This window comes from Melospiza georgiana, chromosome 22 (assembly GCF_028018845.1).
Source record: "Melospiza georgiana isolate bMelGeo1 chromosome 22, bMelGeo1.pri, whole genome shotgun sequence".
In the NCBI taxonomy this organism is placed as follows: domain Eukaryota; kingdom Metazoa; phylum Chordata; class Aves; order Passeriformes; family Passerellidae; genus Melospiza; species Melospiza georgiana.
Genome location: NC_080451.1, coordinates 11,139,683 through 11,165,447, shown reverse-complemented (window position 1 = coordinate 11,165,447; position 25,765 = coordinate 11,139,683). Strand labels below are relative to the sequence as shown.

The 25,765-nt window shown below is 46.4% G+C and overlaps 4 protein-coding genes across 5 annotated transcripts; 3 read left to right on the top strand and 1 right to left on the bottom strand.

The window, feature by feature from the left end:
• B3GALT6 (beta-1,3-galactosyltransferase 6) lies at positions 1 to 2,755 on the bottom strand. Its single transcript, XM_058039335.1, has one exon. The coding sequence runs from the start codon at positions 2,554 to 2,556 to the stop codon at positions 1,540 to 1,542; it is 1,017 nt and encodes a 338-aa protein (XP_057895318.1). The 5' UTR covers positions 2,557 to 2,755; the 3' UTR covers positions 1 to 1,539.
• Positions 2,756 to 3,337: 582 nt separating this feature from the next.
• SDF4 (stromal cell derived factor 4) lies at positions 3,338 to 12,377 on the top strand. The gene is made up of 7 exons (XM_058039318.1): positions 3,338 to 3,429; positions 4,156 to 4,516; positions 7,253 to 7,389; positions 7,745 to 7,858; positions 9,820 to 9,978; positions 10,446 to 10,621; positions 11,086 to 12,377. Exons 2-7 carry the CDS (start codon positions 4,209 to 4,211, stop codon positions 11,260 to 11,262), a joined length of 1,071 nt encoding a protein of 356 aa, XP_057895301.1. The 5' UTR covers positions 3,338 to 3,429; positions 4,156 to 4,208; the 3' UTR covers positions 11,263 to 12,377.
• Positions 12,378 to 13,340: 963 nt separating this feature from the next.
• Positions 13,341 to 20,236, top strand: TNFRSF4 (TNF receptor superfamily member 4). 2 transcript variants are annotated; one of them, XM_058039408.1, is made up of 7 exons: positions 13,341 to 13,488; positions 14,157 to 14,279; positions 14,702 to 14,803; positions 15,248 to 15,314; positions 15,777 to 16,045; positions 16,754 to 16,879; positions 20,163 to 20,236. In XM_058039408.1, the coding sequence occupies exons 1-7, from the start codon at positions 13,341 to 13,343 to the stop codon at positions 20,234 to 20,236; spliced, it is 909 nt and encodes a 302-aa protein (XP_057895391.1). The 2 variants fall into 2 exon arrangements, with proteins under 2 accessions (XP_057895391.1, XP_057895392.1); XM_058039409.1 differs by lacking the exons at positions 13,341 to 13,488; positions 20,163 to 20,236 and adding an exon at positions 17,395 to 18,158 and having other exon boundaries at positions 13,747 to 14,279.
• A 2,106-nt stretch (positions 20,237 to 22,342) lies between these two features.
• TNFRSF18 (TNF receptor superfamily member 18) lies at positions 22,343 to 25,469 on the top strand (the record flags this gene model as incomplete). Its single annotated transcript, XM_058039171.1, has 6 exons — positions 22,343 to 22,463; positions 22,803 to 22,934; positions 23,422 to 23,509; positions 24,084 to 24,172; positions 24,698 to 24,838; positions 25,321 to 25,469. Coding segments are annotated over 6 exons (720 nt in total), but the record flags the coding sequence as incomplete, so codon positions are not given.
• Between the last annotated feature and the right edge of the window lie 296 nt (positions 25,470 to 25,765).

Genomic DNA, 25,765 nt, shown 5'->3' with positions numbered 1-25,765 from the left:
AAAAAAAAAACCCTCACCAAAAAGACATTTAAAAAATGAAATTTTACATTTCCAAAGTAAAAACTGCTCACACTGCAGAGCTGCAGCTGGCACAGGGCACTGGGGAAATTCTGGAGCAGCTGCCACTGGAAAATGTTGGAATTCCAGGTTTGGAGATAAAGAAATCGTGTCTGAGGCCTGTGTGAGCTCTGAATGTTTCGGTGTAGGCAGGACTGAGGGGAAATCCCCAAATTTTGGACGTGTCACTGATAATTAATTCAATTTTAGTTCCTCTACAAGGAATTTTTGGAGAGGAGGAGGGAATTCCCCAACTTTGAGCACCTAAATGTGATTTTTTAGTGTGCTGAAAAGAGAAATAAAAGTTCTCCAAATTCAATTTTTGGGGTGGGGGGAACCTTTTTCTCTTGACTACACAAATTTCACTTCTATACCTCAAATCCCCACCCTTGGGCAAATGGTTCTTGAACTCCTACTGATCAATTTTTGCTCATTTGTATTAAAAATAAACCTAAATTTGGAGCAGCCAGGGAGTTCTTGAGTGAGAGTTGGAGGGAAATGAGCTCAAAACCAACACCTGGAGGTTTTGCAAAGCCAAAAAATCTTCTCCCAAAATAAGAATAAATTTAATTTCTGCCAAAAGTCAGCCGCCTCCCTTTGGAGCTGCCAGGTGATTTATGTACATTGGCTTTCAGAGAGCAGAACAAGACATATGAGCAGATGGAATGATTCCATTCTCTGCTCTCCCTGCAGCCATCCCAGGAAAAGCTGATCCCTGTTCCCACCCTCTGGAATAATCTGGTCCCAGTTTGGGCTCTTCCCTCCGTGCCAAGCTGGCATTTCCTTGCCAAGGAATAAACAGCAGCCTCATTTTATTCTTATCAGCATCAAAACGTAGCATGACCTTTAGCAAATCAGCCTCAGAATCTGTTCCAGCTTTTCATTCCAGTTCCCTCCCCCCCTTTTCTCTACTTTTTGTGTTTTGACACCTTTTATTTGCGTTCAATCCTGGCATTTGACCTTTTGCTGTGCTTTCTGGCACTTGGTTTATTTTATTTTATTTTTTAAGCATCTTTAACCATGCCACGTCAGCAGTTCTGAGGGAGTGTCAGGGTGACAGAACGAGTCGTGCAAAATCTTTTTAAGAGTAATTAACCCCTGACTCCAATTAACTGCTCTTCCCTAAATCCAGCCAGGCCTGCATCCCAAAGGCTGTGGGATCGGTGCCTGAGGGGAATCATCTGTTCCCAATGTTCTGAGGGAGAAACTGAGGCAAGAATTCCATTTTATCAGCTCTTCCCACTCAGTTCTGCTGGAATTATGGTTCCACAGCACTGGGCTGGGATTTGGGAAGTCTGTCCTTGGATATGGAGCGGGAGATTCCAGGATTCTGCTCTTCCCTACATCCAGCCATGCCTGCATCCCAAAGCCTTGGGCCTAATGTTCGGAGGGAGAAACTGAGGCAAGAATTCCATTTTAACGGGATTCTCCCCATGTAACAGCAACCAGAGTCCACCATCCTGAGCCTTCCTCCCGAGGCGTTCAGGGGATGCCGTCCTTCCTCTGGCAGCACTGTGAGGGAGGCACTCCCCAGTCGTACATGTAGGAAAGCCTGAGTTTCACCTCCTCCTTACAGAGCTTCCCTTCCTTGGCCAGCGTCTGGTGCTTCTCCAGCATGTCCTCGATGCTCTGCTTGTGAGTCACGATGTATTTGTTGCTGCAGCCGCGCGATTTGTACTCGGTGTCGAAGCGGGGGTCGTGCACTCTCTTCACGTCGATGGGCGCCAGCCACACGCCCAGGGACACGTCCTCGCTCTGCCACAGGTTCAGGTAGTCCCTGCTGAGGCGCAGGTAGCGCACCAGGTCGGCGGAGATCACGTAGCCGCCGCCCAGCGCGTAGGGCAGGTAATAATCGCACAGCAGCCAGGCGCTCTCCTTCCACTTCCCCCCGGATTTCACCCGCCCGCGGCCCGAGAAGAAGCCCCAGTAGAGGCGCCGCGGCTCCTTGGCCCTCAGCTCCTCCACCAGCACGTCCAAGCGCACGAAGGTGTCGTCGTCCGCCTTGAGGGCGAACTGGAAGTCCAGGTGCGCGTCCAGCCACACGTAGGTGGCCAGCACCTTGGCCGTGAGGTTCTCGTAGGAGTCGCGCAGCTCGGGCAGCAGCAGCAGGTCGCGGTGGCGGCTCTGCTCCAGCTCCAGGCTCCGCAGCTCCTCGGCGCTCAGCCCCGCCGTGCCCACCACGAAGCGGCTCCAGACGTGGCCGTGAGGCGCCTGCCGCGCCGCCGCCATCCAGGTGCTGCGGATGATGCTGCGCCGCTCGCTGTACTTGGGGCCGCTCATCACCACCACCGCCACGAAGGCGCTGCCCTCGGGGCCGGCCGGGGGCGCGGCGCGGGGCCCCCGGCCGGGCTGGCTGTGCGGGAGCGCGGGGGGCGCGGGCAGCGGGCGCAGCCCCTCGGAGGTGCACTTGGCGAGGTAGAGCAGGACGGCGGCGCAGAGCGAGAGCCCGCCGAGCCCCAGCGCAGTGCGGTGCCGGCTCAGCCGCCGCAGCGCCTTCATGGCCGCGGGGCCCCTCACGGCCGGCGCCACGACCGCCCCGTTTAGGCGGGAGCGGCGGTACGGCCTCCGGGAGGGGACAGGCGTTCTGCGGGAGCGCTCACCGCGCGCCGCTGCCGCGCTGCGGTGGTTTCATGGCTCTCCAGCGCTTTCCGCCTTCTCCTCGGGGAAGTGGCAGTCCCGTCCCTGCTCCTGCCGCCGCTCCGGCGCTTCTCGCACCGGGGCAAGGGGCGGGAGAAAGGGCGGAGGCCGCAGCACCTGACGCGACAGCCGCCATCTTTGAGTAGGGCACGTGAGGCCGAGGAGAAGCCATCTTGGGTTTGGGCACTGTGCCGTCATGGAATGGTAAAAGGTTGGGATGGGCTCAAAGCCCATCCAGCGCCACCCCCCGCCATGGGCAGGGGCACCTTCCACTATCCCAGGATGCTCCAAGCCTCAATGTCCAACCTAGCATTGAGCAATTCCAGGGATGGGCAGTCGCGGCTGGGGCAGGGGTTTGCATTAGATGCTATTTAAGGTCCCTTCCGACCCAAACCGTTCTATAATTAAAAGAAAACAACCACACACACAGAGCCAGGAAGCAGCAGGAAACTGACGTGTTAACAACCAAGATGATGACGGGACCACCCGGAAAACGCCCCTTTGCCCCCTCTCTGCCGGAAATGGCGGCTGCCCTCACCTAAGATGGCCGCCGCGACTTCCCGCCGCGCGGTGCAGTGAGGAAACTTCCGCCTCCTCCCCGCCTCCCTCCGCCCTGGCAACGCCGGGCTCCGTCAGGGGCCGTGAGGGCCTCAGCGGCGGCCGGGCCCGGGCTGAGCCTCCCCGCGGCCGGCACGGCGCTCGGGGCAGCGGCCGCTCCCTGCCCACAGCCTCCCGGTGAGTGCGGGCGGCTCCTCCCGCAGCCCCGCGGGACCTGAGGGGCTCTGAGGGCTCTGAGGGCTTTGGGGGATTTTGAAATTTCTGGGGGCTCTGAAGGGTTTGGGTTCCTTGCTGCGCTCTCTGTTTGATTTGGGATTAATTTTCCCTGGAATTCGGCGGGATGGCCCCTTTGGGTCACTTCCAGGGCAGGACACACGGATTTTATGGCTCTGTGACAGCTCCTCCCCGCCGCTGTTTCCTGGATTTTTCCAGCTCCGCTTTCTCTTGGATCTGCTCCTATTAGTTCCATATATTTATTAATTAACAGGCTTTTTTAATGTCTGACATCAAAAACTCCTCTACTTTTGTGTAGGTTCCTCTAAATTTATTCTTGTATGTATGTGTACAAGTGTATGTACATACAAGTGTATAAATACACTTGTATACATATATTTTAATATATATACATATATATTAAAGTATACATATGACCATATGTACATATATATGTGTATGAATAAGTTATGTGCATATATGTATATAAACAAGTTATGTACATATAATTATATGTATGTAAGTTATTAATGCTTTGTATAGGTTATTTTAATTTTTAGATGTTCACTAATGACCTCTTGCTTCAGAGTTTAACTTGCTTTTTCTTCTTTTTTCCTTTTAGTTTGTTTAACCCACAGTGACCTTTTGCTTCAGAATTTAATTTGTTTTTTCTCCTTTTTTTTCTTTTAGACCCCCACAGTGATTTCAGCAGTAAATAATAAAAAAGGAAAAACCGCATAAAAATGATGTCAAGACAAGCTTTCCTATGCAGCTTGGGCTCTCTGTACCTCTCCCTCCTGTTCATCTTCCTGCTGATGGACGTTTATGCCAGGCCTGCCAACCACTCTGTGCTGAAGGAGAGGGCAGGGGAGGCCAGGGAGGAGAACGAGATCCTGCCCCCCGACCACCTGAACGGCGTCAAGATGGAGCTGGACGGGCACCTGAACAAGGAGTTCCACCAGGAGGTGTTCCTGGGCAAGGAGCGTGAGGAGTTCGAGGAGGACTCGCAGCCCCGCAGGAACAGGAGGAAGCTCGTGGGCATCTTCTCCAAGTGAGTCTGGCCCGTGTTTGTGCTGCAGGCAGGTGCATCTCGCTCCATGCTCTCACAGGGCTCCTTTATTAATTTAGAATAAAAATAAAGTCTTGGTTTGGGAAGGCAGGAGCCTCCCCTGAAATGGAGAAAATGAGCCCCCTCTGTCACGGACATATTTTATGAAAAATCCTTTTGTTAGGATCTTTTCTCCTGAGAAGCCTCAGAGGAAAAGAAAAACAATAATTATCTGCTGCTGTGGAATGCAACAGGTGCATCTTTGATTGGTCTCGTGTGGTTGTTTCTAATTAATGGCCAGTCACAGTCAGCTGGCTCAGACTCTCTGGTCAGACACAAGATTTTATTATCATCCTTTTTCTTTTCCTTTCCTCTTTTCTTTTAGTATAGTTTTAATATATAATTTTATTTTAATATAATATATATCATAAAATAATAAATCAGCCTTCTGAAACATGGAGTCAAGATTCTCATCTCTTCGCTCATTCTGGGACCCCTGTGAACACCACACCCCCCAACTCTGAATTGTTACAAATTTTAAATTAAGGGGATCTCAGACAACAAAATTTACGGGAGCTGGAAATAACAGTTCTTTAATAGGGAGGAAAATAAAGGATAAAATAAACAATGCAGGAAACTAAAACAACACTGACAGGGTCAGAACACAACCTGACACCCTCTGTCACCTCAAACTTAAGGATGGCCAATGGACAGGAGCCAAAAACTCATGCCTGGGCAATTTTCTAGAAAAAGAAGAGAACAAAGAAACCATGGGTTTTGTGAGGGAAAGAAGAGAAGAAAGAAACCAATCACTTTTGGGAGGAAAAGAAGAGAACAAAGATACCAATCACTTTTGTGAGGGAAAGAAGAGAGGAAAGAAACCAATCACTTTTGTGAGAAGAAGAGAACAAAGGAACCAGTCACTCTTGGAAGATGTTTGCCAGGGGCAGGAGGCTCTCTTGCACCTGGCTTGGTTTTTTCTCTGTAAAAAATTTGTTATTTTGCCTTTTATTAAAACCTTTTTGTTTCCAGCACTGCTACAGAAGCCATCCTCCTGATTTTGTGCCTCTAAAGGTTTTAAAATTGGGAATTTAAATTAGTAGCTTCAAAATAGGGGATTTTAATAGTTCCAAATTGGAAATTTGAATGAATATTTATTAAAATTGGGAATTTTAATGTTTTCAACATTGGAAATTTTGGTTAATATATTCCGAGTTTGGAATTTTAGTGTTTCAAAATTGGGGGTTTAAAATGATATTTTCAAAATTGGAGATTTTAAATCTGGAAATTAAAATTAATATTTAAAAATAGGAGATTTTAGTTAATATTTAAAAATTGATAATTTTAATATTTCAGATTTGGGGTTTTACTTCATATTTTCAAAATCAGGGATTTCCATTCTTATTTTCAAAATTAGGAGTTTTCATATTTCAATATTTGAAATGTTAATCCTTATTTTTTAAATTGAGTATTTTAATTCATATTTCAAAATTGGGAATGTGGATATTTCAAACTTAGATTCTTTCATTAATAATTTCAAAATTCCCAAAATTCAATATTTTTTTTGCTTTGTTTCAGCACTTTCAGACAGCAGGTGGCAGAATTGGCTTTATTTGCATTTTTTAATGAAAACACCTCCTATTACCACAAGGGGGTTAAACTTTCAAAGCTTTATTTGGTGCCAGCTTGCTGTAAATAAATAGAATTTCATTAAAGTAATTATTGAATAAATAATAAATAAATGATAAAAGCATCTCCCTAGTAGAAGTTGTGATATTGAAACTCCCTAAATCTGCATTTTTTGGGGTTGTTTATCTCTTTTTTCACATTTAGTTGACATTTCAAGGCAAATCATATCTTGAATAATTCAAGTTTCAATCAAAACAACTCAGTGATGGCAGCAGATAAAGGCCAGAGGCAAACTGGGGCTTTTGAACTCTGGTTTTTCTTTGAGTTTTCAAAAAAATGATTTTGAGGTGCTTTAAATAGAATTTGAAATGGTAACAAAATGAAATCTGATTTTTAGTGACATTTTGAGTTACAAAGAGTGGGTTGGAGATGCTTTAAATAGAATTTGAAATGGTAGCAAAATAAAATCTGATTTTTTAAAGTGATATTTTGAATATTTATTTCATGCTTTAAAAAAAACCCTTCAGAAATTTTGATTTATTTTTGGTTTTGAACTGTAATTTTTAAATTAATTTCTTAATGAATTAAGGATTGATCAGATTGGATTTTCCTGATAATTTCAATCAGGACAAATTGAATTCTGCAGCTCCGAATCCAAGAAATTCCAGAAAACTCATGGAGAACAAAGAGATGTGCAATGTTCAAATGTGTCAAAAAATAAAAATTCAATTACATTTGAAAATAAAGGGGCTTGGAAAGAGAAATTGAGAGAGAATTCAAGGTCTGCAAGAAAATTTTTCCAATTCTGAATTTGGAGTGACCCAAAATTCCATTAGGAATAATTTGTGGGAAAACTTCCCTCAAAAGCATGATTTAATTAAAAAAAATCACTGAATAATAACCTAAATCTTGCTAAATTGAATTAAATAATTAAATTATTTACTTTAATTCTGAACTGAAGGCTGATCAGCCAATTCTTTCTCACAGAAAATCAAAAATATTAATTTTTCTGTGAATTTTTGCTGAATAAACCAATTTATAAACTAAAACCCAACCAGATCTTTCCCTGCTGAACTCTAAACTGAAATCCTGTTTCTTTTTCCTCCCTAGGGTGGATATAAATAATGATAAAAAAATCAGTGCCAAGGAAATGCAACGTTGGATCATGGAAAAAACAGATGAACATTTCCAGGAGGCCGTGGAGGAGAACAAAATGCACTTCAGAGCTGTGGATCCTGATGGGGATGGTAAGATCAACATTTTTTCCCTCAAAAAAAAAATCACTTTTTAAATCAGTTCTGGTATCTAGAATTTATTTTTGGGTTGAAGTTTAGGTCTGGAATCCCAAATTTGGATTTTTGTGGGAAGGATGTGCTGCAAGCAGCTCTTTCTTTCATAAAGAAAAGAAAAAAAAATCTAATTTTTCACCAAATTTTATGGCTAAAAAAACCCATAAATTAATCAGGAGACAGCTTTTATGTTGCCATTCCTAAAATTCAGTGTGGGGTTGTGGTGTTGGACTAAAAAACTTGAAAATTTTCAGATTTTGAAAGAATGAAATGCAAAATTGATCATTTCAGGTTGAACTGTTCTCAATTCCAGGTCACGTTTCTTGGGATGAATATAAAATTAAATTCTTGGCAAGCAAAGGCTTCAATGAAAAGGAAATTGCAGAGAAAATCAAAAACAACGAGGAGTTGAAAATAGATGAAGAAAGTAAGTGCAGAATTGGGGTTTTGGTATTAAAACCTGGGGGTGAAAAGAGAAATGGGAGGGAAATGTTTGGGTTGTTCTGCTTGAGGAGGAGTTAAATGATAAACCAAAAATTCTGCAGTTTTTAATGTAAAATGTGCTGTGAACATGAGATTTTTTTTTTTTTGAGGAATCTTCCTGTTTTCCAGCTTAATAAAAAAAAAATCTGCTTTTTTTCCACCTGAAATTTGGTGTGAAAATGACATTTTTAGAGAAATCTTCTTGTTTTTCCCTTAAAGAAATATTTTAATTTAGTCTAAAATCCTCAATCAAAAATTTAGTCAAAAGACAGAAATCCTTCCTTCATCCTGACCAGAATCTGCCATGAAAATTACAATTTTTAGGAGGAATCTCCTTCAAAAAAATAATTTAAATTTCCTCTAAAATCCCCCCAAAAACGGAAGTCAGAGGACACAAATCCCACATTGTTCCTGACCAGAGTCTGCCATGAAAATTGCAATTTTAGGAGGAATTTTCCTGTTTTTCCCCTTCAAGCAACATTTCAGTTTCCTGTAAAATCCCCCCTGCACCTTTCCCTTTCCCTGCAGGGCTGAGTAATTTCCAAATTGCTTCGGTGACATTTTCCAGTGCTGCAGAAGCGCCTGAAGAGCAGAAAAAAGGAGCTGAGAATGTGCAGGGAAATCACCTGGGGCTGATTCCAGGAACCCCAGAGCTGCTGAGTCAGCCCCGAGCCTGCACCTGAGCCCCAAAATCTTCTGTAGGAAAGTCAAATTATTCATCCTCCACTTCCTCAGGGGTTTTTTCTCCTCCTCCAAGGACTGTAAAAATGATTTTTTTGGTTTTTTATTTTACATCAAAAGCACCTGGGGGTGTGGAGTTTAAGGCACTTTCTGTAGAAATTCGGATTTCAGGCTTAAATTGTGTTTCAGTTAATTGATGGATATTGGCAGATAATTGGATTGTGGGATGAGATGAAGGAATTCCATGGGATTTTGGTGCTGATTTTTCTGTTCATACACTTCTAATTCAACTTTTCTTGCAGCAAAAATATGGAATATTGTGATAAAAATCTGCAGGGTTTAGGCTTAAAAAACGTCATTGATTAAACAACTGAGAGCTTGAAAGGAAGGGGTTGTGACAGATTAAATCCTAAAACGGATTGGGACAACTGAAATCCTAAAAATGGAATGTGATAATCGAAGTCTTAAAAATGGATTGGTACAACTGAAATCCTAACAAATTGGATTGGGGCAACTGAAATTCCTCAAACTAGGTTGTGTCAAATCCTAAAAATGGATGGGGGCACTTCCAAGATTTGGGATGAACTGAAATCCCACAAAGCAATTGTTCTAAATCCTACAAACAGATGGGGGCAGTTGCAGCCTTTGGGATGAATTGTGCTAAATCCTACAAACGGATGAGGGCAGTTGCAGCCTTTGGGATGAGCTGCAATCCCAAACATGCGGGTGCAGGGTTTAGGATGAGCTGCAGTCCCAAATGTGCAGGTGCAGCCTTTGATGAGCTGTGATCCCATAGCTGGGCAGGGGCAGGGTTTGGGATGAGTCTTTGGCATCCATCCCTGCCCTGTGGTGCCATGGCAGGGTTTGGGATGAGCCTTTGGGATCCATCCCAGCCCCACGGTGCCGTTGCAGGGTTTGGGATGAGCTGCAGTCCCAGAGCCAGGCAGGGTTTGGGATGGGCCTCTGGGCTCCATCCCAGCCCCACGGTGCCATTGCAGGGTTTGGGATGAGCTGTGATCCCAGAGCAGGGCAGTGTTTGGGGTGAGCCTTTGGGATCCATCCCAGCCCCACGGTGCCGTTGCAGGGTTTGGGATGAGCTGCAGTCCCAAAGCCGGGTAGGGGCAGGGTTTGGGATGGGCCTCTGGGATGAGCTGCAGTCCCAGAGCCAGACAGGGTTTGGGATGGGCCTCTGGGCTCCATCCCAGCCCCACGGTGCCGTTGCAGCGCAGGAAGTGCTGGACAACCTGAAGGATCGCTGGTACCAGGCGGACAATCCCCCCCCGGACCTGCTGCTGAGCGAGCAGGAGTTCCTGTCCTTCCTGCACCCCGAGCACAGCCGCGGCATGCTGCACTTCATGGTGCAGGAGATCGTCCGCGACCTCGGTAAGATGGGATTGTCTGGGAATTCTGTCCTTGGATTCCTGGGTTTATGTGGATATTGGGGCATACTGCACTTCATGGTGTAGGAGATCGTCCGCGACCTCGGTAAGATGGGAATTCCTGGGAATTCTGTCCTTGGATTCCATGGATTTTATGTGGATATTGGGGCATGCTGCACTTCATGGTGCAGGAGGTCGTCCGTGATTTAGGTAATCCACGATTTCCCGGGAATTCTTCCCATGGATTCCATGAATTCCCATTTTTATGTGTGTTTCAGCAAGGTTTTGCATGGAATAGTCTGGTGGAGTTCATGGATTCCCATTTTTCTATGGCTATTGAGAGGGGTTTGGTTTTTTCACAGATGAGTAGGAAATACCCATTTTTATGGGAATTAAATGAACATATTTTAAATTTTTGTGCTTTTTAACGGAAGTTAAGTGACTCTGTTACAACGTGTGTGTTTTTCCCAGATCAGGACGGGGATAAGAAGCTGACCCTGTCAGAGTTCATCTCCCTGCCCGTGGGCACGGTGGAGAACCAGCAGGCTCAGGACATCGACGATGACTGGGTGAGGGACAGGAGGAAGGAGTTCCAGGAGGTCATCGACGCCAACCACGATGGCATCGTCACCATGGAGGAGCTGGAGGTGAGTCCTCGTCCTTTGCCAGCCAATTATTCCAAAACACAGCTTTAGAAACATCACAAATTCACTTACAGCTCATTTTTTAATTAAAAAATGGAATATTTCCATTTAATTTTAATTTTGTGTTAATTGCATTTTAATTTCATGTTATTTTCATTTTAAAATAATCTGTGGGAACAGCCAAACAAAGCAGGAAAAATGAGAGAATTTAGATCCTGCAAATTGATAATCTTTTGTTTTTAACAGAAATTTTTTCCTGAGTTTAATTTGCAGCCCAAAATCCAGAAATGTTTCATGGAATGACCCACAAAAATCTCAGATTTTTTTGGTAGCATCCTAGAAGCCAGGAAGAAAAGTCCCATGAAACTCTTCTTACAGACCTTTCCCTCACTTTGGGCTGGGTGGGAGTTGGGATTTTTGGAGCACCCCCAGGGCTGTGCTCAGGCTGTTTTTCCATGGTTTTTCAGGAATATATGGATCCCATGAACGAGCACAACGCGCTGAACGAGGCGCGGCAGATGATCGCCGTGGCCGACGAGAACCAGAACCACCACCTGGAGCTGGAGGAGATCCTCAAGTACAGCGAGTACTTCACGGGCAGCAAACTCATGGATTACGCCCGCAACGTCCACGAGGAGTTCTGAGCTTCCTCCTCCCCCTTTCCAGAACTTTCTGTTCCACTCCCAACCACCCCCCCCCCCAAAAAAGAAATCCCAGGATAAAAGGATTCAACCGAGCAGCGGGAATTGGTGGTTGCGAATTTGCGATTTTCCGTCCGTCCCAGCTCCTTGGAGGGCATTTTCCTGCTGGAAGAAATGGTGGGAATTCGTGGATTCAGGTAGTTTTCCTCCTTGGTTTGGGGGGGTTGAAGCCAGCTGGAATTCTGGGTGGGAGGATCTTGGAATATTCCCTGGTTTCTTTCAGCTCCTGATGCAGGGCATCCCAAGTAAAACTTGGGTTTTGGGAAGGGAACGGTGATTCCAAGGAATGTTTGTCCTCCACACCCAATTCCATTTGGATGGCTCCTGAAATATTTGTTTTCCTCAGCTGCTGATCCAGGGAATCCCAAATAAAGGTTGGATTTTGGGAATTTTGGTGGTTCCAAGGAATGTTTGACCTCCTGGGAATATCCACTCTCAATTCCAGGGTTTTTCTTAACTTCCTGAAGATTTGTTGAGAATTTAAGGGAATTTTTTCAGGGAGCTGTGGGGAAGAACTTATTTAAAATGTTACAGAAAACCTTTTCGGAATGAATTTTAAAAAATAAAATAACATTAATTAAGATTAAATTAATATTAAAATGACATTGTTTTGTTGACATCTGCACTGGGAATGGGAGATTATGGCTTTAAAATATCAGATTTTAGTCAAAAATCAAACAATTGGGAAGTTTTTTTTTTAATTTAAGCTATTGGACAGAGCAGTGGGAGTTCCCATGGAGTTTGATGGCTGCTTAATTAATATTCACTGCTAAAATTAATGAGCTCTATGCTAATTAATGCTGTTAATGAGCTGCTGCTGATGATTTGGGGGAAATTCCAGGCTTTGGGTGAGCTCTTTCCCAAATAAAATTGACTTCTTCCCTCTGCTTCCATCTTTCCTGGGAAAAACCCCTCTTTCAGAAAGAATTCCTGAAAATCTGAGATGTTTTATTTGATTAAATTTATTCTTTAAATAATGTAAATACAGGAATTACTGTCCTTCTTTCCCTTTTCCTGCTCTTTATTTGATGTTTTTATTAAATTCCTTGGATAAAAGATTTTATATCCTTTTTGTTTTTATTTTCCATTAAATATTTCTCTCCATGCTTTGGAAATTCTGCTGCTTTTAAGGTTTGTTCGGGGGGGGGGGGGGTGGGAAATAAGAGGAATAAATTCCATGGATAATCTCTGATAAAATGAGTTTAAACACAAAAATTCCAGTAAAATCATAATTTATTTTACTGATAATTGTAATTTATCTATTGAGAGATTTTGCCAACACCATCCTAATTTAATTTTGGGACAACATGAGCATGGAATCTGTAATTCCCAGTATTTTCTGGAGTCGGTGAGTGTAAAGCTGCAATTCCAGGCAGCTGGAACACCTAAAATTGAGATCCTGGCTCCCATTCTAATAGGCTGGAAAATGAAATTCCTTAATTCCCAGTATTTTGTTGATTCAGTGATGCCAGGGAGCTCTCCTAGAACTTAACTGGCTCCAACTGCAGCAGTCTGGAAAACGAAATTCCCGAATTCCCGCTATCTCCCCGCCTCAGCCAGGGCATTCCCACAGCGCTCCTCCATCCCTGCTTTTCCGGCCATTCCCATCGGGGTAAAGGCCCGATTCCCTCAAGGCCATTCCCTTGAGGGCTCCTTTTACCCCTTAAACCCTTCTCAAGCTCAGCATTTCCTTTTCCTGCCGAAAAACCCCAAACCGGGAGCGGGAAGGGGCGTGGAGAAAAGCGGGAATTTCCCTCAAATGTCCCCGCCCGGAGCTGTTCTCGCTCGCGAGGCTTTCACAGCGCCGTGAGGGGAGCGGAGCCCTCAGGGGAACGGAGCCCTCAGGGGAAAGGCTCCGTGAGGGAAGAGAAGCTGTGAGGGGAACAGAGACGTGAAGGGAAAGGTGCCGTGAGGGGGAAAGCGCTGTGAGGAAAAAGGCACCGTGAGGGGACAGCGCCGTGAGGGGACGGCGCCGTGAGGGGACTGTGCCGGTGCCGTGAGGGAACAGCTCCCTGAGGGAGATGCCGGGAATGGCGCTTCCAAGGATTCCCTGGAATTTTCCCGCTCTCTGCTGGCTCCTGACCGTGCCTATCTCCGGCTCCCTGGGCTTGGAATGTCAGGAGCACCAATACAGCTTCCGCGACAAATGCTGCAGCGACTGCGCCCCAGGTGAGTGCCCGCTGCAGGGCCTGGGGTGGGAGAGCCGGGCTTCAGGCGATTATCAAATTTTTTCTTAGTGTAATACCTATTTTTTTAGTGTAATACTTTTTAGACTGATAAAAATAAGTTTTACACCCAAAAAATGGAAAAATCTTTCTTTTTGAGAGTGGTTTTTAACTTTTTTTGATGTTTTTTTTTTTTGCTTCTTAAATGACTCAGTCAGGAGCATTTCCTAAACCTTTTTCCCTGGCTCTAGAAGGGATATTTGGGATCCACTGGGACAAAAATTGGAGGCATTTTGCCCAATTTCAGCCCACCCCAGCCCTTCTCGGCCACTCCATTAGATGTTGATTTTTCCTCCTGGCCAAACTTCCAGGGCTTTTTCTCCTTAAAAAACAAAAACTGCCAAATTCTGGGCTCCATTTGATCCCAAAGGATGAAATTTAGGATTTTTCCCCTCACAATCCCAACCAATCCCACTTTGGTCCCAAAGGATTAAATTTAGGATTTTTCCCCTCAGGACCCCACTGACTCCCAATTTTTGGGGTGTTTTTAGGGGAGAGGATGTGGAGTCAGCCGACACGTGTGCTAGTGATACACTGTTTGTTCCCAAAGGATGAAATTCAGGATTTTCCCCCTCAGGATCCTATTGAATGTCAAATTTTGGGTGTTTTTAGGAGAGCGGATGCGGAGCCGCTGCACGGCCTCTGCCGACACTGTGTGCTCGCCATGCCAGGATGGATATTTCAGCTCCCAGCACCACCACGGCTTCTGCAAAAGCTGCACCATCTGCAACGCCCGTGAGTGCTGGGATTTGGGGAGAAAATCCCATTTTAGGGGGAGAAAAAAATCCCTTTTTTGGGGGGAAAATCGCTTTTTTTATGGGGAAAAAAAGCGCCTTTTTTGGGGAAAAACTCACATGTTTGGGGCATTTTGGGGGTATAGGGGGAGAAAATCCCTTTTAGGGGATAGAATCCCATTTTGGAGGAATAAATCTCTTTTTGGGTCCTTTTCTGGCTGTTTCCACCTGTTTCCACCAGTTGTGAGGGCCTACCTAAAAACCACTATCCTCGAATGAATCGTTGAACGATTCAGTTGTTAAATTAGTAATTACGAATTGTTAAATTGCTGAATTCTGCAGCTTCTAAACCCAAAACCCAAACCCCTGAGGAGTTAATTGTTGCTGTTAATGAAGGAATTAATGAATTTCTGCCTTGGCCAGGGAAGGGCAGCGTGGAGGTGAAGCCGTGCGAGAAAACCTCAGACAGGGTCTGTGCGTGCCAGGCGGGATTCCAGCCTGCCGGGGGCGTTCCTGTGGGAAGGGGTGAGTTGGGGTCCGGAATTCCCTTGGGAAGGGGTGAATGGGATTTGGAATTCCCTTGGGAAGGGGTGATTGGGATTTGGAATTCCCTTGGGAATAGTTTGGATCTGGAATTCCTTTGGGAATAGTTGGGATTTGAGCCAGCCAGAATTCCCTTGGGAAGCAGGGAGTTGGGGTTTGGAATTCCCTTTGAGAAGGGGTGAGTTGGGATTTGGAATTCCCTTGGGAAGCAGTGAATCCAGGCATGTACCAGCTGGAATCCCCTTTGGAATTCTTGGATGTGCCAGCCTTCCCAAAATCCTGCTTCCCATGTAGCAATTACTGGCTGGAATTGTGAGATCCTCCTGGATAATATCTAGAATTAATAATCTTGGATAATTCAGAATTATCCAGTGGATAAAACTGGGAATGCTGCCCCTTCCCTGGATAATCCCTTTTTTCCCCCAGAGTGCTCCCGATGTCCTGAAGGGACTTTCTCCAGAGGAGGGAACGAGAACTGCCGGCCTTGGACCAAGTAGGAATCCTTTTTTGGGGGGAAAAATATCCTTTTCTGGGGGAAAAAATCCCTTGTAGGGGGAAAAATGTCTTTTGGGGTGCAAAGTGCCCAGAGCAGCTCTGGGGGTTTCATTTTTCCAAGAAAAGTCCAAATCCAGAGAAATAAATTGGAATAAACCTGGATCTAAGTGCTCTGAATCCCATCCTTTGGGATTTTTAGGATCCTGAAGGGATTTTTAGGATTTCCCACATTTTTTAAAACCTCTCAGATAGTTTTTTTTTGGGAACAAAAAATTCCCATGCCAGAATCAGCTGGGAAAAAAATACCAGATCATTTTTTATGATTTAATTATTCCTCCCATTCCTTTGGGATGTAGGGATAAAATCCTGAATTTTTAGGGATAAAACACAGATGGGGATTGTGTGGATGGGATTCAGGAATGATTCCCTGTTGGCAAACCCTCTGGAATTCCTTTTCCAGCTGCAGCAGCTTTGGGAAGAGCACGCTCCGGGCTGGCACGGGCACAGAGGATGCCCAGTGCAGCAGCAGCCCTGGCAGTGCCAGCAGCCCCGGCCCACATCCCTCTCCCACGGAATCCCCGGAGCACAGGGACCCCTTGCCCACGGAATTCCCGGAAAATGGGGACCCCTTGCCCACGGAACTCCCCAAGAACAGCTCCAGGACATCCAGCCCCAGAGGCATCCCTGCGGTTTGTCGGGATCCCGGCGTTCCCGCGGAGCCCGGATGGGGTAAGGACAGGCAGGGAATTCCCTGGAGCTGCTTTCCTGGGGAGGGAATTCCCAATGTCTCTGAATCCATCTCTGTATTTCACACAGCGTTCCAGGATCCCACATTTCCATCTGAGACTGCTTTCCTGGGGAGGGAATTCCCAATTTTCTCTGAATTCCTTTCTGTATTTCACACAGCGTTCCAGGATCCCACATTTCCATCTGAGTCTAGTTTCCTGGGAAGGGAATTCCCAGTTTTCTCTGAATTCTTTTCTGTATTTCACACAGCGTTCCAGGATCCCACATTTCCATCTGAGTCTAGTTTCCTGGGGAGGGAATTCCCAATGTCTCTGAATCCTCTTCTGTATTTCACACAGCGTTCCAGGATCCCACATTTCCATCTGAGTCTAGTTTCCTGGGAAGGGAATTCCCAATTTTCTCTGAATTCCTTTCTGTATTTCACACAGCATTGCAGGATCCCACTTTTCCAGCTGCTTGTTTTCCATGCAAAGCTGCTTTCCTGGGAAATGAAATCTCATTTTCTCAAAAGCCTTTTCTGTATTTCACACAACTTCCCAGGATTCCCACAACATTCCAGATTCCACATTTCCCTGGCAGCTGGAGCTCTCCATTCCCAGAGTTCTGGATTCTCCCTCTGGAATCTGGGAACTCCATCCAGAACCAGGAATCTTTCTGGTATTTTAGGGAATTTTTCCATTCTCATTCCAGGCTCTTTATCCCTGCTCCTGCTGTGCCTGCTCCTGCTGATGGTGAGTGGAATTTCCATCCTGCTCCTGATCATCCAGGCAGCCCAGAAAAAAACCAGGAATGGGCCTGGGAGGAGCACCCAGCACAGTGAGTTCCCTTTTTTATGAGGTAAAAAATTCAGGGAAAAAAAATTAATCCAGTGAGTTCCCTTTTTTTGTGGGATAAAAAACCAGGACAAACATTATTTAGGTCCCCCTGTTACTAATTTGGGAATTAATAAAAGAATTCTTAATTAGGAATGCAGGGAATTCCAGAGGTTGATCCAGGGTAGGATTAGGAGCTGATTAGGAGCTCATTATCCCAAATTTTCATTCCTTCTCCCTGATTTTCCCTTAATCCCAGAATTCCCTGATTTTAGGCCAGGAATTCTCTTCCTGGCAGGATCCAGAAGCAACTTCCAAGGGTAAAATGGGAATATTTTTTTTTGCTTCCATGGAAATTGAAATGTCTTGAATTCTCCTGTAAACTTGGGAAGATCTGAGCTCTAAAATAGGGATTAAGTGGCACAGGTGAGTTTTAAAATTGGGATTCAGTGGCAGAACTGAGCTCTAGGATCAGGATCAATCCTGTTCTCACCCCTGGAACCATTCCCTGTTTTCCAGAGGAGGGGAGCTGCAGGATTCCCATCCAGGAGGAGCAGATCGATTCCAACTCCAGCCTCATCAAAAACTGACACTGAAATTCCCACCCTGGGCTGTTCCTGCTTTTCTGAGCCCATGGAGCTGAAGGAGCACTGGCACTAATTAGGGTTTGCTTAGTTTGGAGCTCACTTGAGGCTGGTTTAACTCTTTGATTAACTCAAGATCTCCCTTTGGAATTTGGGAGAATTCTTGAGGGAATTTTGTGTGGATATTTTTTCTTTTGGGCAAATCCTTGAGCTCTAAAATCAGGATCAAGTGGCAAAGCTGAGCTCTAAAATCAGGATCAAGTCACACTCAATCCACACTTCATGAAATGAATTTTCCCTCTCTAATTGCTTTTCCACAAATTTTGAAAGGAAATTTTTTTGGGAGAAAATCCCAAACTCTGGAATGTCTGGGAGGAGCCCAAAGTGTCCTTTTGCTGAATGTGAAATGTTTCCGTAGAAATTCCAGAAAAATGGAAATTTTTATCATTCAGAAGTGATTTTCCCTCCAACTATCAGCAGAAAAAAAAAAAAAGACAAATAGTCTCATTCCTGAGGGGGGGAAAAAAACTCCTCAAAAAATGTGAATTTTAAACTCATATCCCAAAGTATCCCAAAACATCCAGCAGGGAATGGATGCAGGGATCCCAGAGGTGTTTAAATCCATGGATTTGGAAGATTTGGGATATTTTATATGTTATACATATCCAAAGGGGTTTATACAATGTATAGGAAGGTTTGTATCGTGTACAAAGGGGCATTTTGGGGAATAAAACTCTGGAAAAACAAATCCTGGTGTGTGTTTGGGGAAAATGGGGCAGCCTGGGAAGGGAGGAGGGGACATTGTGGGGAAGGGCTGGCCTGGGGTTTAGGGCAAGGCTGGGATGGATGAGCTGAACTTTGTCATTTGAAAACCCACCTGGAAAATTGTCAAATAATCACATTCCTGAGGGAGAAAAATCCCGTTTTTCTCTGGATAATTATCACGTTTATGAGGAGAAAAAATCCAATTTTTCCTTGGAAAAGAATGACAAATAATCTCATTCATGAGTAGAAAAAAATCCCATTTTTTCCGGGATAATTGTATTCCTAAGGGGAAAAAATCTCATTTTTCCCTGGATGTTTTACCCTTCAACTTCCAAATAAATCTCCCATATTTCTCCAATTTTGTATAAAAACTGAATCAAACCTAACAACATTTTAACCACCCTGAAAAAAAATCAAAATAAATTCAATTTTCCCCTTCTTGCCAAAACCTTCCCACACACAAATTAAACATTTCCCTTCATTTTCCAAGAAGGAATTAATTCCTAATTAATTTTTAATTACCTAGCAGCAATATTTTTTTTAAATCCTCCTTTAGATCATGATTATTTTTATCTTCACTTCCTGCTTTGTGGTTTTGCCTTTTTTGGGTCTTCCTGGTGACGATTTTCCATTGCCGTTATCTCCAGATTTTTTTTATCTCCTCAATTTTGACTCAATTTTGACTCAATTTTGCCACCAGAGGTGGAAAAAAATCCTCACAGGTGATGCTTGGGGGCCGAACTTGGGATTTTTCCAGGTTTGTATTCCTGAGGGGTAAAAAGCCCATTTTGCCCTGGATAATAATTGTATTTCTGAGGGGAAAAAAATCCCAGTTTTCCTTGAATAACAGCTGTATTCCAGAGGGGAAAATAATCCCATTTTTCCCTGGAAAATACCTGCATTCCTGAGGGAAAAAAATCCCATTTTCCCCTGGATAATAATTGTATTCATGAGGGGAAACAATTTCCATTTTTCCTTGAATAATAATCACAATCCTGAGGGGAAAAAAGTCCCATTTTCCCTGGATAATAATCACATTCTGAGGGAGAAAAAAAATCTCATTTTTCCTTGGATAATAATTGCATCCTTGAGGGGAAAATATCCCACTTCTCCTTTGATAATAATCACAATCCTGAGGGAGAAAAAAAATCTCATTTTTCCTTGGATAATAATCACAATCCTGAGGAGGAAAAACCCCATATTTCCCTGGATAATAATTGTATTTCTGGGGAATTAAATTCCCATTTTTCCTTGGATAAAAATCCCATTCCTGAGGAGAAAAATCCCATTTTTCCTTGGATAAAAATCACATTCTTGAGGAGAAAAAAATCCCATTTTCCCCTGGATAAATATTGCATTTCTGAGGGGAAAAATTCCCCTTTTTCATGGTATAATAATCACAATCCTAAGGGTAAAAAGTTCCCATTTTTCCCTGGAAAATAATCACATTCCTGAGGGGGGAAAAAAAAATCTCATTTTTCCCTGGATAATAATTTTATTCTGAGGGAAAAAATTCCCATTTTTCCCAAGTCTCTCGGCAGCAACTCCCACATTTCCGAAGCCTTTCCATGGAAATTCCTGCTGGTGTCAGGAGCCCTCCAGCCCTTCCCCCTGTCCCTCAGCTCTGACCTTTCTTGGGCTGCCAGACGCCCCCGTCCATGAGGAACGTCCTGTTTGGGCCAGGCCTAAAGGGTTTTAGTCCCAGCCCAAGGGACACTGACTCCCCCTCAGGGCCCAGGGGAATTTTCCCTCCAAAAATCTGGGAACATCCAGGGATTTTCCACAATGTGGGAACGGAAATTCCACCGTAAGGGGTGAAAATCATGCCAAAGCTGGGCCTTGCTGGGCTTAAGCTGGGCCTAACAGCTCTGAAATTCTCCTGTGAGAGATTTTTTCATGGCAAGGATGAGCTCGGGGTTTCTTTTCTCCCCTAACCAGCAAAAAAATCAGCAGAAAATGAGCGTCAGGAAACCAAAACCACAGCTGACACCGGCCTGGTGCTGCTGACGTGAGGCCCCAGCGCAGGTTTCCTTTTTTTCGGGTGATTGTTCCTTTTTTTGGGGTGGTTTCCTTTATTTTGGGGTTGTTTTCTTTGTTTTGGGGTGGTTTCCTTTATTTTGGGGTGGTTTTCTTTGTTTTGGGGTCATTTCCTTTTGTTTTCTCCCAAGTCTCATCATTTGGGTGGCTCAGCAAAGAGGAGGCTCCAGGAAGAGGGGAAGTGGGGGTGATGTGGGCACAGGAGAATTCCCAAGAGTTCTTGGCGTTGAAAAAGCGCTGTAGGGTCAGAGGGATCCTCATCCTGAGTGCCTGAGTCCGGAAATTCCCTGGAAACCTCTAGGGATGGGAATCCCACCCTTTTCCATGAGGAAATCCCAATCCCTGGCACAATTTGAGGTCATTTCCCCTCATCCTATCCCAAAACCCTTCTGGCTCCAACCCCAAATTCCTCAGAAATCCCTTGAGGAATATCCATGAGGATATTCCCAAATTCTCATGGACAGAGCTCCAGGAATCCTTGGATTTTCCCCAAATCCCATCCTTGGGGGTTTGGGACCCCCAGGGTGTAGAAAAGGGATTAAATCCAGGACATTTGTTCCTCTTTTCCATCCCGGTTTGGAATTTAGGGTTGGAATTTGCCCTGATCCCCAGAGAGGGGAATTTTTTTTCCCAGAGGAAGGCAGGGCTGTGATCAGTGGGGTTTTGGGGAAGGATTTTTAGGGGTTTTGATGGATTTGGGGTGAGGATTTCACTCCAGCTTTCTGGGAATGTCAGATTTTCTAGGATTTTCTCTGTGGAATCCCCAAACTTGCAGCCCGAAGAGGGGGAATCTTCCCATGGAGTGTGTTGAGTTTTTGGGAAGGATCCAGGCATTTTGATGGATTTGGGGTGAGGATTTCTGGGAATGTCACTGTATCTTTCTGTCCGATTTTTTAGGATTTTCCCCATGGAGACCCCGAATTTTCAGCCCAAAGGGAGGAACCTTTCTGTGGGAAGGGTTTATCTGGGGAGGGAAGCGAGCTGTGCTGTGCCGTGCTGTGCTGTGCGTGTGGGGCCCGGGCAGGGCGAGGACGGAGGGGAAATGTCAGCAGCCAGAGGTGGAGCTGCCGAGAAAACCCCGCAGGCGAGGAGGGAGATGATGGGGCCGATAAATCCGATCATCAATCCGATAAATCCGATAAATCCGAAAGGTCAGCGCTGCCTCCGAGCTCTGGGAGCAGCTCTGCCTCGGATGTGAGCGGAAAGTTCCGTCACCTGACGGGGCCAGGTGCCTCAAAGGGCAAAACCAGACAAAGAGCAGAGAAAAAAATCCCCAAGGGGTTTAAAAAAAAGAGAAATAAAGAATTAAGTTGGTGGGTTTGGTGTGAGAAACAGCAGCTGGGAGGGGAAGGGGTGGGGTGGGTTTAGGGAATGGCTGGGATGGGAAAGAGGGAAAGGTTGGGATGGGTTTTACGGAAAGGTTGGGATGGGTTTTAGGGAAGCTGGGATGCATTTTAGGAATGGATGGATGATGGATGGATGGATGGATGGATGGATGGATGGATGGATGGATGGATGGATGGATGGATGGATGGATGATGGATGGATGGATGGATGGATGGATGGATGGATGGATGGATGGATGATGGATGGATGATGGATGGATGGATGGATGGATGGATGGATGGATGGATGGATGGATGGATGATGGATGGATGGATGGATGGATGGATGGATGGATGGATGGATGGATGAAGGGATGAAGGGATGGAATTCCCAGAGCATTTCCAGCTGCCCTATCACTGCAGTGCCCCGGGCCAGCAGGAGCTCTCTGCCACGAGAGATTTCTCACCTCCCTCCCAGCCCACCCCTTCCCAACCCCACAATGTCACCCCCTTTAACCCTCCATGACCCCAGACCCCATTTTTCTTTGGGGCTACCCTTTTCCCTGCCCCCACCTCTGTCTGAACCCAAACTTTCTCCCCGCCCCCCAAAAACAACACAGGAAGAACTCGGCCACAAAAACCCCGTCGCCTCCTCCGCAGGGTGACAGGGACCGGGTGGCACTGCTGTGCTGGCACTGCTGGCTGGCACTGCAGCGTACTGGGTGACACTGCCAGGACATGGCCAGGGCCCTGCTGTGGCTGCTGCTGGCCGGGCACTGGGCAGGGCTGGGCCAGGCTGGGCAGTGCCAGGACGGGGAGCTCAGGGTGGGCTGGGGAGGTGTCACCAAGTGCTGCCCCAACTGCACCTGGAAGGCAGGTGAGAGGGGACTGGGGGGGAAATGGGGGGAATTGTGGGGAAATTGTGGGGAAATAGCGGGGAAATTGTGTGTAAATGGGGGGAATTGTGTTTAAATTGTGTGCAAATGGGGGCAAATTGTGTGTAAATCATGGGTAAATGTGGGTAATTGTGTGTGAATTGTGTGTAAATGCAGGTAAATGTGTGTAATTGTGTCTCTCTTTCCCTGTGATGAGAGGGACAATTTTTGGGATCCTGTTACTCCAGACCCTTCCCTGTGTCTGGAAGCGCCACCTCCCACTCTCCCTTTGGAACGGGAATTTGCTGGGACCAGCGGCGTTAAACCCTTCCCTCCTGCAGTTAACTCTGTGCCCTGTGAGGCGCCGGACCTCGACTGCCGATGTCCCCCGGGGTACGGCTGCTCTGGGGACCCCTGCCTGTACTGCAGGATACTGCCCCAGTGCGAGGCGGGCTGGGAGCTCAGCAGGATCGGTAACGGGGCTGGGAATGGGGCTGGGAATGGGATCGGGAATGGGGATGGGATTGGGATCGGGAATGGGGCTGGGAATGGGGCTGGGATTGGGAATGTGCCCTGCCTGTACTGCAGGAAACTGCCCCAGTGCCCGGCGGGCTGGGAGCTCAGCAGGATCGGTAACGGGGCTGGGAATGGGGCTGGGAATGGGATCGGGAATGGGGATGGGATTGGGATCGGGAATGGGGCTGGGAATGGGGCTGGGATTGGGAATGTGCCCTGCCTGTACTGCAGGAAACTGCCCCAGTGCCCGGCGGGCTGGGAGCTCAGCAGGATCGGTAACGGGGATGGGAATGGGGCTGGGAATGGGATCGGGAATGGGGCTGGGAATGGGGCTGGGAATGGGATCGGGAATGGGGATGGGAATGGGAATGGGACAGGGATCAGGAGCAGCCCTGGCTGTCCCACATTTGGGATCTCAGCCATTCCCATCCCTTTTCCCTGCAGGATCTCAGTATTCGCACTTTGAGTGCAAACGCTGTGAGAACGGCACCTTCTCCAGCACCGAGAACAAGTGGTGCCGCAACTGGACCGAGTATGGAGCAGCCAATAATCAATAATCACTAATCAGTAACTATTGCTAGGAATGCGTTTTCCTTCTTTGAAAATATAAATATTAATAATAATAATAATAATAATAATAATGAGAATAAGAATGGGCTGAGTATGGGTTTATTGATATTCCCCGTATTTGGGAAAAATAATAGACTGGGGGTTTTTTTTCCCTCTTTGAAATTAGGGAATAAAAATAAGAAGAATATAATAATAACAGTAATAGTTATAATAATATCAATTCATATTGAAATATAAATGAAGATATTCAATAGTGCCATTAGAAAATCAAATTGAATCCAAGATGGTGATCATGCGATTATTAATGAATTTTTTAATTAAGCAAGACCTGGCATTTCTCTTAGTCTCAAGGCAGAGCTTAAGCCAAACTCCCAGTTTAAAGTGAAGAAAAATGATTCCCAACAGGGAAATCCATGGAAAAACAAATGGGCACAAAGCCCAGGTGGGGCAGAGCCCGGGGAGGAGCTGGGGAAGAAGGGAGGGAGGGAGGCAATGGGGAATTTCCGCGATGCCCAGCTCCGTCCGTCCCTCCACAGCTGCGAGAGCAGAGGCCTCGGCACGCGCCGGGCGGGGAACAGCACCCACGACTCGGAGTGCGGCGCGCCCGCCCCGGCCCGGGAGCCAGGTACGCAAAGCCGGCAGCGCCCCGTGCTGCTCCCCGGGCTGGCAGCCGGCCGGGAAACTGGGAAACTGCTGCTCCGGAAACATCGCTGCTGTCTTCTCCTTTCTCTGTTTCTTCTTCCTCTTCCCTTTCCCTTCCACTCCTATTTCCTCTTCCCTTTTCTTTCCCTCTCCTCTTTCCCTTCCATCTTCCCTTTCCTCTTCCTCCTCCCATTTCCTCTTTCCTTTTCCTCTTTTCTCTCCTTTCCTTTTCCGCCTTTTCCTCCTCCTCCTTCTCCTTTCTCCTTTTTAAATTTCCTTCCCTTCCCCCTTTCTTTTCCTTCTCCCTTTCCCCTTTTCCCCTTCTCCGTTTCCCCTTTCCCCCTATGTCCATCCCATCCCGCAACTCCCTCAGCTCAGACCCTCTCCCACCTCCCCTTTCCCACAAAACCCCAAATCCATCCCCAAACTCCCTCGGAAGATCTCCCTCCCCAGAACAAACCCCAGCCCCAGAATGTGTTAATTGTTAATTAAGTGCCGTTAATTGCAGCCCCGGTTGCGCTGGAGTTCCCCTCCAGCACCATCCTAGCCATCCTGGTGGCCGTGGCCGTGTTCGTGCTGGTCCTGCTCACGTTCCTGCTGCACTTCTGCATCTGGAGCCTCCACAGGGACCCCAAACTCCTGCTCGGGGGTGAGGGAATGGGGGGAAAAAACTGGGAATGGTGGGATAAAACATGGGAATGGATGGGGGAAAATCTGGGATTGGATGGGATAAAATCTGGGAATGGATGGGGGAAAATCTGGGATTGAATGGGATAAAATCTGGGATTGAATGAGGTGGGATAAAACCTGGGAATGGGTGGGGAAAAATCTGGGATTGAATGAGATAAAATCTGGGAATGAAAGGGATAAAATCTGGATGAGATAAAAGGATGGAATCAGTGGGACAGATCCGGATTTCCTCTGGGATTTGGGGCAGGTTCCCGGGGGGTTCCTGGCATTCCTGCTCGGCTTTCCAGCTGAGTTTTCCTGGCTGAGTTTTCCCGCTGGGTTTTCCGGCTGGGTTTCCCAGGCTGGGTTTTCTGGCTGGGTTTCCCAGGCTGGGTTTTCCCGCTGGGTTTCCCCGCTGGATTTTCCCGAGCTGAGTTTGACTTTTCCCGTTCCCAGCCGCAGATTTGGGCCCGACCTTCCCGCGGCTGCCCCCGCGGCCGGCGCAGGGGGAGGAATGCTCCAGCATCCAATTCCCGGAGGAGGAGCACGGCGACAAGAGCGAGGAGAAGCTCTCGGTGCTGTCCCTCAAGGTCTACAGCGAGCTGCGATAAGGGATGCGATAAGGGAGGGATTGCGGGGCTGGGATTCCCAAACCCCCCTGGCAGCACCGGGCTGGGATGGAGGAGCCTCTCCCCAGGAAACGGAGCAGGTTCAGGGAGAGTTTGGGGTTGGTTTTCTCTAAAAAAGTGGGATTTAGGAATAAATCCTGCTGGGGTTGGTTCAGGAGGACGGGAGCAGGGATATCCTGATCTTCAGGAATGGGAATGGCGGCCACATCATCTGCTGCTTTTCCTCCATCTCATCTCCTGCTTTTCCCACATCTCCATCTCCTGCTTCTCCCACATCC